General features: G+C 15.4%; 2 protein-coding genes across 2 annotated transcripts, besides 46 other annotated features; both read right to left on the bottom strand. All coding sequences in view use genetic code 6, as the record gives it.

Moving 5' to 3' along the window:
- Positions 1-31: 31 nt before the first annotated feature.
- Positions 32-128: a microsatellite.
- Positions 42-100: a microsatellite.
- Positions 42-148: a microsatellite.
- Positions 61-127: a microsatellite.
- Positions 61-128: a microsatellite.
- A 177-nt stretch (positions 149-325) lies between the features above and the next one.
- Positions 326-393: a microsatellite.
- Positions 394-1,810: 1,417 nt separating this feature from the next.
- Positions 1,811-1,843: a microsatellite.
- A 756-nt stretch (positions 1,844-2,599) lies between these two features.
- Positions 2,600-2,652: a microsatellite.
- An 872-nt stretch (positions 2,653-3,524) lies between these two features.
- Positions 3,525-3,853: a microsatellite.
- A 47-nt stretch (positions 3,854-3,900) lies between these two features.
- Positions 3,901-3,961: a microsatellite.
- A 1,175-nt stretch (positions 3,962-5,136) lies between these two features.
- On the bottom strand, positions 5,137-6,402 carry IMG5_184110 (hypothetical protein). Its single transcript, XM_004027342.1, has one exon. The coding sequence runs from the start codon at positions 6,218-6,220 to the stop codon at positions 5,387-5,389; it is 834 nt and encodes a 277-aa protein (XP_004027391.1). The 5' UTR covers positions 6,221-6,402; the 3' UTR covers positions 5,137-5,386.
- Positions 5,138-5,247: a microsatellite.
- Positions 5,190-5,307: a microsatellite.
- Positions 5,244-5,511: a microsatellite.
- Positions 5,284-5,357: a microsatellite.
- Positions 5,423-5,637: a microsatellite.
- Positions 6,403-6,675: 273 nt separating the features above from the next.
- Positions 6,676-6,732: a microsatellite.
- An 839-nt stretch (positions 6,733-7,571) lies between these two features.
- Positions 7,572-7,622: a microsatellite.
- A 1,058-nt stretch (positions 7,623-8,680) lies between these two features.
- Positions 8,681-8,705: a microsatellite.
- Positions 8,706-9,027: 322 nt separating this feature from the next.
- Positions 9,028-9,097: a microsatellite.
- Positions 9,098-9,607: 510 nt separating this feature from the next.
- Positions 9,608-9,721: a microsatellite.
- Positions 9,722-10,100: 379 nt separating this feature from the next.
- Positions 10,101-10,134: a microsatellite.
- An 848-nt stretch (positions 10,135-10,982) lies between these two features.
- Positions 10,983-11,026: a microsatellite.
- Positions 11,027-11,470: 444 nt separating this feature from the next.
- Positions 11,471-11,507: a microsatellite.
- A 1,786-nt stretch (positions 11,508-13,293) lies between these two features.
- Positions 13,294-13,346: a microsatellite.
- A 223-nt stretch (positions 13,347-13,569) lies between these two features.
- Positions 13,570-13,604: a microsatellite.
- Positions 13,605-13,747: 143 nt separating this feature from the next.
- Positions 13,748-13,809: a microsatellite.
- A 35-nt stretch (positions 13,810-13,844) lies between these two features.
- Positions 13,845-13,876: a microsatellite.
- Positions 13,845-13,886: a microsatellite.
- Positions 13,855-13,901: a microsatellite.
- A 121-nt stretch (positions 13,902-14,022) lies between these two features.
- Positions 14,023-14,067: a microsatellite.
- A 1,027-nt stretch (positions 14,068-15,094) lies between these two features.
- Positions 15,095-15,799, bottom strand: IMG5_184100 (hypothetical protein; the record flags this gene model as incomplete). Its single annotated transcript, XM_004027341.1, has 2 exons — positions 15,095-15,192; positions 15,394-15,799. The coding sequence occupies 2 exons, from the start codon at positions 15,797-15,799 to the stop codon at positions 15,095-15,097; spliced, it is 504 nt and encodes a 167-aa protein (XP_004027390.1).
- Positions 15,104-15,188: a microsatellite.
- Positions 15,329-15,728: a microsatellite.
- Positions 15,329-15,789: a microsatellite.
- Positions 15,346-15,776: a microsatellite.
- Positions 15,402-15,455: a microsatellite.
- Positions 15,460-15,773: a microsatellite.
- Positions 15,556-15,789: a microsatellite.
- Positions 15,569-15,785: a microsatellite.
- Positions 15,571-15,785: a microsatellite.
- An 845-nt stretch (positions 15,800-16,644) lies between the features above and the next one.
- Positions 16,645-16,703: a microsatellite.
- A 159-nt stretch (positions 16,704-16,862) lies between these two features.
- Positions 16,863-16,891: a microsatellite.
- Positions 16,892-16,970: 79 nt separating this feature from the next.
- Positions 16,971-17,009: a microsatellite.
- A 1,388-nt stretch (positions 17,010-18,397) lies between these two features.
- Positions 18,398-18,439: a microsatellite.
- Positions 18,440-18,519: 80 nt separating this feature from the next.
- Positions 18,520-18,559: a microsatellite.
- Positions 18,520-18,572: a microsatellite.
- Positions 18,523-18,560: a microsatellite.
- Positions 18,573-18,681: the final 109 nt, after the last annotated feature.

Below are 18,681 nucleotides of genomic sequence, written 5' to 3'. Positions count from 1 at the left end.
TATGAAATTAAATTATAAGCATATCCCTTTAATTTAATTATTATAAATATAAATATATAAATATATTTATATAATTATATATATATATATTTATATATATTTTTATAAATTTATATATTTATTATATACATATATTATTATACATATAAATTACTTTAATATATTCACTTTTACTTTTTTTTTTTTCGGATAGGAATTCATCGTAAATTTTATTTGTTTTATATATTTTTCGATAATTATTTAATTATTTATCTATCTTTTAATTATTTTGATCTATTTTATCTATTTGTTTAGGTTCATTTTTATATTTTAATAATTTTTAAGAATTTTAGTTTATATTTTTTATTTTGTTTGTTTTATTATTTGTATTTATTTTATACTTTATTTATTTTAAACTAAATAAAATGAAATTAGTTTACTTTTATTAAATCTTTATATACTATATCATATTTATTTTAGGTTTTTTAATAATTTTAGATTATTTGCTGTTTTTCTTTTTTTTATAATGTTAAATTTATATGATTGTTCGTATCGTTTTATTAATTATATATCTATTGTTTGAAATATTAATGGAATTAATTATTACTTTGCTAATTTGTATCAGCTAACGATTATGAACTCTTATTTATAGATAATAATGTATTTAAAATATTTCTATATAAATATATTTTATTATTACATATATATTTTATAATGAAAGTCTTTTATAATTAAAATCCATTATTTAAAAAAATATGTATTTATAAATTAAATATTTAATTATATTTAGTTAATTTTTTATTTTATATATAAAAATATTTTTAATTATATAATAAATTAAATGTAATAAAAAATAATATAATTTTTGGAATATATATATATATATATATAAATATTATTAATATTTATAGAAAATATTTATTTTATATTTAGGAATTGCGTTATGTTATTTTGCTTTATTATATTTTTTTTAAATAAACGTATTTAATATAGACTAAAAAAAAACATAAGAAAAAACTTAAAAATAAATATAAAAAGTTAAGTTAAGCCTATTTAAATATGAAAAAATTATTAAAAACGAATAAAAATATTTATATATTATAATAAATTAATAAAAATTATATATACATATATATAATATTTTTTTTTTTTTTTAAAATAATTCTTTTATAAAAATGAAAAACCAACATTATTTTCTATATATAAACGAGAAAAAAATACTAAACAATGTTCTAAATATCATAAAAGACTCTTTTTTAGTTACAAACGATATGAAGTTATATAAGATATTATATAATACTTTCTAACAATAACATTTAGTAAATAAAAGTTTTAATACTAGTATACATTATAAAACTTAAAATGATAGTTCTAATTTATATATAGGAAGTACTTAATCTAGATGTCTAATATTAATTTTAATAATATATAACTTATTTAATTAGAGAATGAATAACAAATAGAAAGTATTTTAGTTATTTTTTTAATTATTTTAATTAGTATAGAACTGTTTATTTGTATAAAATATTCGATATTTTTAGTATAGTAATATATTTTTATTTAGTGTTTTTTTACTTTTAAGTATATCTTTTAGTTTAAAAATTATAAGTTTGATATAAGTTGGTTTATATTAAATTATTATTGAATTTAAAATAATAAAAGAAAAGATTTAATAAACTCAGGAAAAGAAAAGATAAGAAAAAGTAAAAAAATAGATAATTGAATATATTGAATATTAGGAATCTTAAATTAATTCTGAAAAAAATAAAAGCCTTTTTAAATAAAAGAAGATAATAATTTAAAAAAAAAAAAGTTCTGGAAAAAAATCCTTTAATAATTAGAATACTAATAATTAGAATACTAAATAAAATATTATTTAAATATAATAATAAGATAAAGATACATCTATAACAAATAATTAAAGTGATATAATAGAATATTAATAAGAATAATGTTTATAAATAGAAGATTCTAATTGTTAATTTAATAATTTTTTGGTTAATAATGAAAGATTGTATTTGAGTACTTCTGAGTCTACAATTGATTCTTCTAATTATTTATAACCTTAGTAAATAAAGAAGAAATAGTTAAAGTTTTCTCATAAAGAGTTTTAATTTGAGGATGAATTTAAATAATAATATACGGAAATTATATAAAATAATAATAATTTATTTTTAAAAAAAAAATATTCGAAAAATCGTAATTAATTATAGAAATAAAAATAATAACTAAAAGTAGAAATAATAGGGAAAAATTAATAGAAAATAGTCATTTAAATTGATAATATAAAGCTTTTTGATTATTTAATTGATTATTTTTGTACTATTAATGGTTTAAGTTTAGACGAAACATTATAAATTAAAATAAACTTAGCCTATTCGTTTATATAGGAAAGTTTATATGGAGATTTTTTTAACTAAAAATTATAAAATTATATATATTTATTTATTTAATTAAAAGGTTATACATGTTTTTGAATAAAAAATTTAATTTATTTAACAACAAATAATTAGTTAGATTTTTTTCGATATTAAATATCCTTTTAAAAATTGGATGAATTTTAGCTTAAATTAAAAAATAAAATAATTAAAAATTCTTTCGATAAAACAAATAATTTAAAATATTATATATATATATATATATATATATATATATATATATATATATATATATTTATTTATTTTTCATTGTTTTTCTTATTATTAGAATAGTTAATTATTTAAAGACTAATAATCTCTTTTTAAAGACATCAAATTTGCTGTAAATTAGCCTTGTTTATGTAATTTATTAATTATTTATTGTTTTTATTCTCTAGAGATTTAACTAGATTAGGAAGAAATAGAAGCATTATTACTAATATTATTACTATTTGGGTTCATTTAATTTTATTAATCAAGAAGTTCTTAACTTAATGTAACTTTTTTATTTTTATTTTCTATTTAATAGTTTAATTCTTCAATAATTAATTTATATTTCATTATTTATTCCTAGAGATCATTTCTTTCAGACAAAACTTTATTAAAATCATTAATTTAAACTTCTATTTTTTAAATATATGAATTTTTTTAAAAGAGAACGGCTTCATGTTCTTAATTTAACTAAGATACAAACTCATTATAGAAATTTAAATTTTCTTCTTTTACAGTTTCTATTTATTATTTTTAAAGTTAATCCAAAATGGACATTTTTTCTATTAGTTTTTCCCTAATTTAATTAATTTCTTTAATTTTTTTATTCTTAAGTTTTCTTTTTATTCTTTTAATTATTTTTATTTACCTGATTCTATACATTTAATCTTCCCTTTATATTTGCTTTTTAATTCATTAACTTTATTCTACCATTCTATATTTTTCTATTCTAATATTTTCTCGAGTTCTTAAATTTTACTTTAAACTCCATTTACATTATTTTCTTATATATTTGGAGAACCCAATATATTTTACTCTAATAATTAAATCTTATTTTCCACTATACTTTTTTCATCCATTAAATCCTATATATGCTTTTTTAAAGCCTCTTTTTCTTCCTATATATTGTTAATATATTCCTATAGTTATTATACATGGTTTTTCTCCTCCTATACTTGTTATATAAAATGATTTTTCTCCTCCTATACTTGTTATATAAAATGATTTTTCTCCTCCTATAGTTATTATATAATATGGTTTTTTTCTTCCTATAGTTATTATATATGATTTTTCTCTTCCTATAGTTATTATATATGGTTTTCTCCTCCTATACTTATTATATATGGTTTTTCTCCTCCTATACTTATTATATATGGTTTTTATCCTCCTATACTTGTTATATATGGTTTTTCACCTCCTATACTTGTTATATATGGTTTTTCTCCTCCTATAGTTATTATATATGGCCTTCTAGTTAAGTTTTTAGCTCGTATAGCTCTTATATTTTATTTTTTAGTGTGTTTCTTTCGTCTTATAGTTGATATATATTGTCTTATAGTGTATTTTTTTCGTCTATATCTTCCGTTTTTTATTATTCTATTAATTTTTTAAATTTAACTTCCCTTATTTAGAGTTCTACATAATAAGACTATAAAAGTGAGATTTATTACATAATTTCCGAGTTTGGATTATCTAAGGAGGTGTTTTATTTTTCAGTTTGATATATTTATAATAAGAACATAGTCTATTTTATTTATTCATTGAACATTTGTATTTCCTGCATTTATTTTATGGAATATTTTAGTGATTCTTATTAGGATTTTTGAGTTATTTTTTGTAAAAAACCTTTGAGTTTTTAATTTAATTCACATATATTTACATAAAGTTAAGATTGGTTTATATTTTCCTGTTCTTATATCATTTATTTGGGCTTTTCGAGTTCAAATGATTACTTCTATTAAGAGTTTTTGGTGTTTTTGGTGCCTTTTAGCACTTTTTTGTATTATTCTTTCCTTATTTCGATTTATATTTATAAGTCTTTGGAAATTTAGAGGTGTTTTGGAATGTTTTGGGAAGTTATTTTCGTATTTTCTTGGAATATAAATGACAATATAGTATTCAGAGAGTCACATTCGGATATTTATTGTTATATTATTTCATCATTATGATTTTTTTTTTCGATTATTTGTATATAGTTCTCTTCTATTTTGGATTTTTTGGTATTTATTTACTACCAAATATCATCTAAAAATAAAAAGTCTTTCTGTTCTTATTATTATTCTAGTAATTCTCTTTTAAGTTGAGTTATTAATTAGTCTTTTTCGGTTTATATTTAGTTTAGAGTTTAAATTAAACTTTCCTGATGTTAAAATTTATTTTTGTGGTTTATATTTAAGTTCTAGATTATTTCTTCGTAGTTTCTTTATATGTCTTCTATTTATATTTCTTATTCTTTTATCTTTTATTCATATTATGATTTTATTTATTGTTCTTTTTTTATTAATATGTCTTATATTTCCATTTTTTAATCTTTTAGACTTGTTTCTTATTGTCTTTATTAGGTTTACTCCTCTATTTTATATTGGTTTAGTTGAAGTTGTTCTTCTAGTTTTATTATTTGGTATTAAAACTATTATATTTAGAGATTTAAAGTTATATTATTCATTTCTTAACTTTAATTCATTCTTTCTTTTTCTTTATATTATAATATCTCGTTTCTCATTATTTATAAGTTTTGCTATTCTTAGCTTATTTTTTCTTTTTCGCTTTAAATTTATTCCTATATAGATAGAATTAATTCTCTTTCCTTTTTAATTTCTTCCTAAATGGATATAATTTGTTCTTTTTCCTTTTAAATTTCCTTTTAAACTTATTCCTAAATAGATACAATTTGCTCTTTTTCCTTTTAAACTTCGTTTTTTCCCTTTTATATTTCGTTTTTTCCCTTTTATATTTCGTTTTTTTCGCTTTAAATTTCTTCCTATTTAACTAGAATTTATTCACTTTCCTTTTGAATTTATTTCTAAGTAGATAGAATTTGTTCTTTTTCCATTTAAACTTCGTTTTTTCCCTTTTATATTTCGTTTTTTCCCTTTTATATTTCGTTTTTTTCCTTTTATATTTCGTTTTTTTCCTTTTATATTTCGGTTTTTTCTTTTTATATTTCGGTTTTTTCCTTTTAAATTTCGGTTTTTTCCTTTTATATATCGTTTTTTTCCTTTTATATATCGTTTTTTTCCTTTTAAATTTCCTCTTATAAAATCAATATTTTTTTTCGTATTTTTCGTTTGTTTTTTAGATATGTTCATTAAATTCTTTTTTAAGGTTATTTTCTTCACTCTAATGTTAGTCTAATTCCTTGTTTTTTTATAATTTTAAAAACTGAATTTGTTCTTAAAGTTCAAAGACTTAATTTTGAATTAAATTTTTTTATTGCATATTTTCTTGAAGTTTTTCTATAATGCTTTACTAATTTTATATTTGTTATTATTAGTTCTTAAATAAAATTTAATTTTCTTCAATAATTTATTTAAAGGAATTAATATCTTAAGTTTATTGGGCTAAAAGTTGGTCTTTAATAACAATTTCATTACAAATTTACAATATTTATTCATTTAAAATTTAATTTTATTAAACTAAAGAGGTTAGGTTCTTATCTTCTTAATTATATTGTTTGTTTTATTATTCTATAAGGTTTTTAATTTGTATTTCCTTGCTTTTTAGAAAACTTTCGAACTAAGTTTATTGTTCATTTAAATTTTATTTTAATTAATTATTTTCTTGATTTAATTAAAATATTTTCTCGTTTAAATTTTCTATTTCATTTTTTTCATTTTTAAACTCGAAAATTAAATTTTACACTCTTTTGTTATTATCTTCTTCTAACATTTTTATTTATTAATATTTCACATTTAATTATAGTGTATTTTAGTTTTCTTTTTCTAATAATTGTTCTCTTTGTTTTTATATTACATTTTATAATTCTTTTATATGTAATTTTTCAACTTCTTCTGTTTCTTTTTGATTTTATATATATATATTATGTTCTTCTTGTACTTATAATTAATATTTCTCAAAAATCTCTTTTTTTTCAATTAGTTATTGCTAAAGAACTTATATTTAATCTAAAAACTATTCACTTTCTTCTTTAAGCTATTATATTTTGGAGTTTTTTACTAAAATTTCTTCGTTTAAGCTTTAAATTTTTTATGATTACGATTATATTTCATCGAATTATAATTAATTTAATTATAATATTTCTTCTTTTTTATTTAATAATTCTTCGTGTTATTATTAAATTTATATTTAGTATTATTAAATTTATATATGATATTATTAAATTTATGAATTTTTATTTAAAATCTAATCTCTATATTATTAGATTTCTTAATTTTTTTTTAAATTTTCTTCATTTAATTATTATATATTTAATAATAATTCTTATTATTATAAATTTTAATCTTTAATTTATTCGAATTATTCTATTTTTAATTCCAATAATTGATTAATTTCCTATTTTTTTATATTCTCTTATTATAATATACTATTTTATTAATTCGTTTCTTCTATTTATGTTAAATAATTATTAATATTTTCTTAAAAGCCTTTATTTTCTTATTTTAATTCCATATTGTTTTTTTCTAAATTCTATATATTTTTATTTAGTTTATTTTATAAAAACTCAAAAGCTTCTTTCTATTTTTCTAAATAATTTTACAGATTACTATTTTCTTTATTTATTCGATCCATATTTTTATTTAATTACCCAATCTAATTTTTTAAGTTATCTATTTATTTAGAATAATTATCAATATCATTTTAATATTATTAAATGTTATTCTATAATGAGCTTATTTCTTATGCATTTTCCAAAATTAACAGTTATTTATTTTATAATTAATTTAAATATTCGTTTTTTTCTTCGTTTAAATTTTCTATTTAATTAATTAATTAGTTCATATTTTATTTTAATTCTCCGCATTAATCTTATACACTATTAATTTCTTGATAAAACTCCGTTTCTTTTTATTTATAATTATTTTAAATTTATTAAATTTTATTATCTTAGTCATTTAAAATGCCATCTTGAAATTCCTTTTCTTTTTATAGAATTTCATTTATTTATTATTCCAAGTCTTTTTTTTAATCGTTTAATATATTTTCCTATTATTAATAATTGGTCAATTATTATTAAAAGTCATTCTATTATTATTAATAATCATTTATTTATTATTAGTATTATAATAGTTCTTATTATAAATTCTATATTTCAATATCTTATTAATTAATACATTCCTTTAATTCATTATTTTCATCATAAAGTTAATTGATTACTTATTATAGTTATTTCTTATCATTATTTAAATTTTCAGTTTATATTTTTATGTTTTAAATGAAATGGTCTTTCTATTTTTATATTTAATCGATTAGTTCTTAGTCTTATTCAATTTATTATTAATAACTATTAATTTAACTTTACATATCATCAATTTATTCAATAAAGTATTTTCCTGTTCTTATAATTATTCAATGAATTTTTATTAATTAAAGCTTTCTTCTTTAAATTCATTTAATTATTAATTTTATATTTTGATTTTGTTATTATAACTATTCAGTTAACATTTACAATTATTAATTATTTTCTATATTGATTTTTTCCTATTTTTATAATAGGGCTATTTTATTCTAAAAATCATTATTTTATTTTTCTTTTTGCTTTATTATTTCTTATAAATCCTCTACTTATTCTTTTAATTGATTTAATTATAAAAAGTTTGATTTTTCTTGGCTTTATTTTTATTTTAATTATAAGAAGTTTTTATTTAATTATTCATATTTTTCTTATTGTTATTAATTTTTTAATTTGAACTCTTCTTCAAGCTACTATATTTTTAGTTACTTTTATTCGAATTATTATTACATTTCTAATTATATTTTCGAAAATTCCTATTCTTTCTTATTATATTCATATTTTTATTATTAATTATTAACTTTCATTTCATTTAGAAGTAATTATTTAGAATTTATTTATTCATTTAATTAAAATTCTAATAATTAATGATTTTTATTTATTTCTTGAATTTCACTTTCATATTTTAATAAATCTTATTAATGTTTTCAATAATACTTTCTAGTTATTTATTTAATTCTATTTCCTATTAAATATCTTAATTTTATTATAAAAAATCATTATTCATTTTTTCTAAAGCCTAGTTTTTTAATTCCAATTATTTATTAATTTCTTAAATTTCCAATTCATAATTAACCTTCTATTATTTCAAATCATTCAACAAATTTTCATTATTTTCATTATTTTCAATAATTGTTAATAATTCATTTTAATATTTCGAAATAATTTATTACTATTATTCATATTCGCTTTAAATTTAGTTAATTTTTTATTTATATTATTCAATTTTAACATCCTATTATTTAATATAAGATTAGTATTTCTCACTTAACTAAATGATATTTTTATCGAATAGGCTTTTCATCTCATTCATTTCTACTTTTAACAAATTATTCTCACGCTCAATTTCGTTTAATTAATCGCTCACATTAAGTCTGTTTGTATGTATTGAATTATTATGACTTGTTTAATGATTCTAAGAATTATTATTGTTATTAGAATAGAAAGACGTATTATTATTATTATTTGTATTAAATTAATTATTATTATTATTATTTGTATTAAATTGATTATTATTATTTGGGGTCGTTGTTTATAATAAGGAAGAGTATTTTATTATTTCGTTTTTTAAGGTTTTAATTTGATTTTGGCTTACTTCTAATTATTAAACTAATTCTTCGTTTGCCTTTGTGGCTTGTTTTAGTTGATTTTTTAAATATCTTTAAGTCTAGTTATTTTGCTCGATTTAGTTTTCAAGTTCTTATTTCTTTTCAATAAAAATTTGTTTTAGGCTGTATAATTATTGATTCGCAAATTCGATTTCTTTATTATAATTTTGATTGTTTTTGAGTTGAATGTTTTCTTCTTAAAGCTTTTATATTTCTACTTATAATTCAATTATTTTTTGTTTATATTCATTCTATGTCATTTAATTCTAATTATTTTAATTATTCCATAATTATTATTAATGATTCTAATTATTAGTTGTTAATATTTATGTATTTCTACTTGTATAGCTTTTCTATTCTTTACAAGTAGTAGGTGTATTATTTTCACTGATACTTTTATTTGATTATTGATTTAAAACTTTTATATATATATATATTATTTTTATTTTAATATAAATATATATATATATATATATAAATATTTTATTTTTAATTAATATTTTATAATATATATATATATATATATATATATATATTTGTATTTAATTAAATTAATTATTTTACTCTTTTTAAAAGGATCTTAATAATTATTTAGTTATTCTTATATTTTTTATAAATTATTATCCATTTATTACATTTACTAATTCTTATTTATATGATATGTATTTATATTATCTTTCAATATGTTTTCATTAATACTTATCAGATCAGATTTTCTATTGTTTCTAATAGGAGTTTGGTTAGCACTGTAGATTTTCTTTTTATTATTTTCTTCATTTTTATTATTATTTACGAAAATATTCTCGTTCCTTTAATTTTAAAATTAAAATTTATTATTATTCATATATCTTTCTGACTATTATTAAAGAATTTAGATTCTACTATTATTAATATTAATACAAGAATTATTTCCATTATTGTTCTTAATATTGTTATTACTATTGTTATTTTTTAAAATATTACTATCATTATTTAAATTATTCGTATTGATATTATGAAAAGAAATAGGCCGAGTTATATTTTATAATTTTTATTTAATATTTTAATGGTTTCGGTCTATTATCAATTTTTAATAAGATGTTTCTGTCTATTCTTAATTTTAAAGTTTTCCATATCGAAACGTTTGTTCATCTTTTTGAATACTCTTTTGGTTATTTTGGAAATATGATTTTATTTACTATTAGGCCTCCATTTTTACATCATTTGTAATGTTTTGCTATATTTTTTCGTTAAAAAACGGCTTTTCCAATATAGGTTTTTTTACGATTTTTTGGCTTACCTACATTTTTTTTTGTTAAGAATATATATTTATTTATATATTTACAATTTATGAATCATTATTTTTATTTAAAAATAGAGATTGCATGTTATTTAATTTACTGAAATTTGTTTGTGTTTGTTCTATTACTTTGCTATTTAAAGGAGATATATATCTGTTTTAAGATAGCCCAATCTTTTTATTTTAAATAAATATATAATATAATATTATATAAAGCTAATAATATTTAAATTTATTATGTTTATTACCTTGTTTGGTAGGTTCATTATTAAACGACTTTTTTTTGTATTATATGTATATTTATTAATGTTTTTTTTTTTTTTTTAAAAAAAAAAAAGGAATAATAATAATTAATATTTTAAATATAAATAACAAAAAAAAACAAAGAAGAAATTTATTATTTAAAATAATAAAATAAAAATATAGAGATTTTCTCACAAAAAAAAAAAAAAATTGTTAATATTTAAAAAAATATTAAAATTATAAAAATATTTAAATTTTTCAAATATATATATATATATAAAAAAACTAATTATTTTTATATAAAAACTTAAATTTTTTTGTTTTGTTTATTTTTGTAAAATAAATAAAATTTATATACATATATTTGAAATCATCATTATTATATTTAAACTTTTTCTTAAAGTAAATCCATATTATATATATATACATATATAATTATCATTATGATCTTTTAACTTTTTCTTAAAGTAAAGACTTATTATCAAAGCTTTCATCCAAAAAGGATTAGCTAATGATATAATAATAGCAATTTTAAAGAACTTACAAATAATATCCGATTTCTTAATTATTAAGCATATTTTAATTCAAACAACTTTATATAAATATAATATCTTTATTAATTTAATACTACTAAGATTTAACTAAAATGTAAACCCCAATATCCATTAAATCTTCAGCCGAGACATTCGAATTCTCGTTTTAATAAAATTCCTAAACCGTAATTTTAATATTCTAAAAAGATTTTAAAATAAACTTAAGCTTTTAAATTGGACTTTTTACAAATTGTACTTTTTATAAATATTTTATAGATTTATAATAAATTATATTTTTGCTCTAACTTTTAGATATATCAGTTTTTTCATCTTCATGATATTCAATGTTTTTTTACAATATAATATCTCCTTATTATTTATTATTATCATTTACTTATAAAGTGTACTTTTCTTTGACTTAAAAGAATTATATATCTTTGTTTTTTAGGCTTAAGAATTTATATTAAGCTAATTTATTTGTTTAAAGTTGGTTTATTCTTGTATTAAAATTTAATTAAATAGTATATAAATTCAAGGCCTATTAGGAAAAGAAAAGTTAATCTTTAAAAATTAAATTGATAATGAAATTCCATAATATATCATCTGTAATGTATTTTAGGTATGTAAATTATTAAGTAATTTATTAAAAATTAAAGTAAACCTTTAGAAAATTTCTATATATTATAATGAATTATTAAAGCTATTTATAAAAAAGCTTAATAGGTTAAATTTATATATTATTATTTTAAAAAAAATTAAATTTGTTTTTTTCTAAACGTAAGATTTCAGATTATATTTACTGTTCGACTTTAATACTCATATAGTATTTACAAAATTATTTCAAAAATAAAATTAAGAAAAAACCTAATAAATTATATTAAGACTGACATATTTTTTCTTATATAAAGATTATTATTTATTTTTTATAATAGTATATTTTCTATTAAATTATATCTTATTAATCAACTTCTTCTATTCTTATTTGAGATCTTGAGTATTATTCTTTATTTTATTTATATTCAATATATGAATTTTAGAGCATATTTTTTTAATTTTCTTGTCTCTATTATTACTATAACTCATCTATATAATTTAATAATTTATCGAAACTAGAAACCCTTAATAATTTTTTTTTAAAAGGGACTTATGAATAATCAATTTTTTTTATTAAATTATTATTTTTCTTTAATAGAAAAATATTAACCTTATTTTTTAAATTATCTATAAAAAAAATAAGATATGTATATAATATATATATTTATATATCTTTACTTAAAAAAATTAAAAATTCTTCTTAGTCACATCTTTATTGATAAATTAATTCATTTATCTATATTTTATTGCTTTATAAAGTAATTTTTATTTAATTCATCCATTCAGTATTATCATATTCATTTTGTTAAATAAGATTATCAATTGAAAATATTAAGTATTCAAAACACTTTTTTTTATGTAAATTTAGTATATTTAATATGTAAATGTAAATTTTTTGTACTTAATTAAAAGAAAATGATATATTTTAATCAATTAAATTCTCGGTTTTGAATTTATTTAAAAATTATATTTATTCTTTTTAATATATTTTTATTTTTTTTTGTATTTATAATGTTTATTTATCATAATGTTTTTAGTTATTTTATCCCATTTTTTTATAATATTATTAACTAATATTTTTTTTTTTTTTTTTTTTTGTAAATAAAAAATATTAGATAATTTATCACTAATGCGAAATAATAATTTTATAAAAAATTTAATTTAAAGTCTATTTATTTAGAGAGAAAAAAAAAGAAAAGAAAAAGCATAATGTATAATTACATATTTAATATAAATTTTTTGTTTTATTTTATAATTATTATTTTTATATATCTATATATAAATTAATTTTATATTTTAATATTTCAAAGATAAATTATAGATTTTTAGAAAAAAAAAAAAAAAAAAAAAGAATTTAATTTATTTATATATTTTTAATTTATTATTATTATATATAAAAATTTAGAAATTTATAATTTATATTTTTAAAATAATTTTTTTATTTATTTTTAGAAAATAAATTTAATAATATAAAAACAATATTTTATATAAAAAAAATATGAAAATATAAAATTTTGTTATTTTTAATTTGAAACAATATTTAAACATACTATATATAAAATATATATATATATATATATTGTTCATAATTAAAATAAAATATTTTAATTTTTAATTATATTATTTATTTTTTTAAAAAATATATAATTAAATAATAATTTCTAATTATTTTATTATATAATTTATATGTTATTTTTTTTTTTTTTTTTTTATTATTAATTAAAAATAATTTTTTTTTATATTTTTAATTTAATATTATTAATTTATATTGAAAGAAGTTTATTTAATAATATAAAAATCTATATATATTATTTTATATAATTTTTAATGATTTTATTAATAAAATTATCTTTTAACAATAAAATAAATCTTATCTTCAAAATTTTATATAAATTAATATAAATGGTTAATTTTTAAATATAAAATTATAGATTTATAATTTAATTAAAAATAAATATTTAAATTAAATTAAAAACATTAAATAAATAATAAAATATGAATAACATTAATATTAAATTAAAAAAAAATTAAATATAAAAAAATTATATTATATAAACAAAAATATATAAAATCTTAATTACAAAGAAATAAAAAAAATTTAAAATATATATATGATTAAATTAATTTTAATTATTTATATAATACTTGTTGTATATATATATGATTAAATAAATTTATATATATTTTTTTTATATATATACATATATATTTATATATATATCTGTATATTTATTTATTTTTTCTTTAATATCATCCTACAAAATTTAAATTATATATATATAATCATTTTTCTTTAACTTTTTATAATAATACTATTTAAAAAACAAGTAAAAAAGTAATATAATTTTAATTTTAATAAGGTATGTTTTATCAAACTGAAAATTCTCCATAAAATATAGATAGCAAGAATTACATATAAATCATAGATGGGTATAATAATATTTTACAGGATAATTTATAAAATTGTACTCTTAATTCTCCTTTAAATTTACAGCTTTTTACAAACTATTAGAATTCGCCTATAACTGGAAGATGCGATACAACTCTAAATAGCAAAAACAATATTTTTTTGAATTTTGCTACGGCTTCATAATAAGTAATAAATAATTAATAAAGTGTTTAAAATATTAATATTATTCCGAATAATAACAATAATTTTTAAATTGAAAATGGAATAGAAGATATAAATATTTTATAACAAAAAAAATAATAACTGGATAACCAAGCTCAAAAAGACCTTAATGAATTCGAACAAAAGTTTTTAAATTAGATTTCTATTAATTAAATAGACTAAACGAAGACTAGTTAATAAAATATTTAGAATTTACCTAATTTTAATAATAATCCTTATGTATAGAATTTTAATCTGGCCGAAGTAAATAATTATATATTTATATATTTTATCAAATATAAATAAAGGATTAATTAAAGATATTAAATTTGGAATAATATACATAAAACTAAGGTATTTAGGGTTTTGATTCAACGAAGGCTTTTTTATAATAATTAGAAAATAATAATATTTAATAATATTCAAATTTATATTAATTTGGTAATAAAAATTAATAAATATATTAAAATTAGGCTGAAAAATAATTGAGTTAAGGAATAATTAATAAATAAAAAACAAATTCTTATTAATAAAAAAAAAAATTAACTTGATTAAATATACAATAGATAAAAAGAATAACTTTATGAAATTTAAAAATAATAATAATAAAAGCAAAGATAGGACTACGAATAATAATATTTGTAAAAACTCATGGTTGAATAACAATAATAATCATAATCTTAATCATAATAGTAATAATAATAATAATAGTAATAGTAATAATAATAATAATAATAGTAATAGAGTCTACTTAATTAATTAACATTTTAAAGAAATATTGATAGTCAAATTAAATAAAAATTGGAATAATAATAAAAATAATAGTTATTATTAGATATTCATAAATAACAATAAGAAAATTAACAAAAAGATATTATTTTAAAATAATAACTATATTAATAATAATAATAATAATAGTAATAACAATCATTATATTAATAAAATAACTTTTAATATTAATAATAATAGCCATAACCTTAACAATAATAGTAATAACCTTAATAAAAATAACCATAATAATAGTAATAATCGTAATAATAATAATAGTAACCGTAATAATAATAGTAATAGCCATAATAATAATAATAGTCGTAATCGTAATCATAATCATAATCATAATAGCAATAATAATAATAATAGTAATAATAGTAGTAATAGTAATAATAATAGTAATAATAGTAATAATAGTAATAGTAATAATAGTAATAATAGTAATAGTAATAATAGTAATAATAACAGTAATAATAGTAATAATAGTAATAATAGTTATTATAATAATAATAGTATTCGTAGTAATAATAGTAACAGTAATAATTATAGCAATAATAATAGTAGTAATAATAACTATAGCCATTATAACAAATAAATTAATATCCGAGTTAATAGTTTATTAATTATTAAGGATTTTAAAATATTAATAAATTTGATAATTTTTAATAATAATAAGAATTACTTGCTATAGCTTAAAAAAAATAGTTTTATTTATAATAGAAATAATAATAAGAATAATAGATGTTAATTAAAAAATACTAATTACAACACCAATAAGAATTCGACTAAAACAAAAGTCTTAAAAATGAAAGATTTAATGGAATTAATCAACTTGAAATGAAAAAAATAATTATGGAATCTTGCGAATTAGAATTAAACTTAAAAACAGAAGATTAAAAGTCATAGATGAGCATGAAAAGTAAAAGATCTTAATTTTGTAAAAAATAAATGAATGAAACAAAAAACATTCCAAAAAATTACTCAAAAGCTATAATAAACTACATTCAAAAAAATAATATATAAGTAAAATAATTACTTGGAAACTATTATGATATTGTTGAATATGAAGATTTTTTGAATAATTTAAAAACGAAAATTACTACAATTAAAGAATTGAGAGATTTATGGCTGCCTAATGAATATGATTAAAAATTAAAGACTTTTAATAAGGTCTTTAGAATTATGTCCTTTAAGTTTTTTAGAGAAAATTGTCTTTAATATATTTATTCCTCAAAAAAAATAAAAAATACGAAAGCGCTTTTAACTTATAGATTTACATTATAAAGAGCTTTACATGATCCAAATTATTTTTAATTTATAAAAATTTAAGATTGAAAATTATTATTATTTGTAGAATTTTTTTTATTATAATAAAAACTATATGTAAAATAATAAAAAATAAAAATATATATAAAAATTTATTATTATTATATAATATATATAAATAAAATAAATATATATATATATATTTATATATATATATATATGTTTGTTTAATATTTTTTATATAAAAATATTTGTTTCTATTATTGAAAATCAGACGATTGTAAATTAGTCATCGAATGAATTATATATGTGCATGGGTTCAGTATGCACATAATTCATCTCAAATGATTTTTATCATCATTTTAGAAAAACTTTAACTATAATTATTAATAATTAATTATTATATAATATTTGGTAAGTAAAAAATTGTTTTCGAAAATTATGGTGTATTTTTTTTTTTTATTAATAAAATTATATATAATTGATACATTTAATATATATATTTATTTATATATTATATATTTATTAATTAATTTAAAAATATTTAATATATAATTATTTTTTTCTTTTTTTCTAGTCATTTAAATTTATATAAATGAAACGAATAAAATAATAAACTAAATTGTGAAATTTTAGATTTTTAAGGATTTATCCTTTAAATACTATTAGGAATATTATCTTTCCTAGTCCTAATATGTATATTAAATATAATTTTAATTAATTAAAAAAAAAGCTATATATTATATATATAGATAAAAGATATACAGAAAAACCCAAACGTTAATGGAAAATATGGGCATTAGTAAAATAATTAAAAATAAAAGATATTTATATATTAAACTAAAAAAGGATACTTCAAAATAAGGTGTATCAGCTTTACTTGCACATATGTTAAATGTTATTTTGGCGGTTATTTTAAGTAAATAATCATCTGATGATCCTTGTACATGGTTTATTTTTATATTATTATATATATTTATATAAAAAAACAGGTATTTTGTGACGATATTTTTAGATACTACACTAGGCGTGCTTTTTTGTTTTATTATTTTGAATATAGTTGAAGGTTTATTTGACAGATTTAATTTAGTTGTAAAAAAATTATTTATTAAATAAAAAAAATTATATTTTTTTTTTTTTTAAAAAAAAAAAACAAACAAACAAATAAAATAAGAAATTCAAAACTGGAAACTATTTTTAAATAATTACTCCAGGTGAACAAATGAGTATAAATAAAAAAAACGGATATATAGAAAATTTAGAAAACTTTAGTCTTTTAAAACCTATTGTAAAAATCTAATATACTATATGGATTTTATAACTTTTTGTTTGGAGTTTTATTGTTAGTGTTTCTAAATCGATTTTGTATATTATTTCTTATTTTTTTTCTTCATTTTTATAAAAGCTAGGTTAATTCTTATTTAATGGGTAACACTTTTTTTTCTTTAAAAAAATAAATAAATAATATTAAAATAAAGACTTGATAAATACCCATAATTAAAATTAATTATTGTTATGGTTTTTATTCCAGCAATTTTAAATTCATTCCAATTTTGGATTTAAGATAATTTTTTGAAAAAAAGTAAATTCACGAGTATTGAAAAGGCATACATTATACGAAGTTATAATGTGAATAAGATGAAGAAATTATTTAATTAAAAAAAGATGAGTTAACCTATTGATGAATATAGAATTAGAAATAATAATAGAATATCTTAAATAAACCCAGCTTCTTAAGTGATTTAAATGTTATGATTTTCTCTTTTATTCTTTAATATATAAATAAATTAATTAATGTCGTAAATAATATTTTTATGTGTTTTTTTTTTTTCTTTTTGTTTAAACTGAATTATTTATTATATTTATGTTTTTATTTTTAGTTATTAAAATTTATGTATATTTTTTTAAATAAACAAATATTTTTGTTATATAATAATATTTATTTATAATATAATATAATAATATTTATATAATTTTATATCTTTTTTTAATAAAAATAAATAAAATAAAAAATTATCTTTTTTTTAAACATGTTTTTATAAAAGAAAATAATATATAAAACAAAATATATATAAAAAATAAAATTTATAATTAAATTAATAAATAATACTTTAAAACAAAAGAAATTTCTTTGTATTTAAAACATAAGAAAAAGAAAAGAAAAAAAATATCATCAATTTAAATAATAATCTATATTTT

This window comes from Ichthyophthirius multifiliis (assembly GCF_000220395.1).
Source record: "Ichthyophthirius multifiliis unplaced genomic scaffold scaff_1120509251335, whole genome shotgun sequence".
Taxonomy (NCBI): Eukaryota; Ciliophora; class Oligohymenophorea; order Hymenostomatida; genus Ichthyophthirius; species Ichthyophthirius multifiliis.
This window is presented reverse-complemented; position numbering and strand designations above follow the sequence as displayed.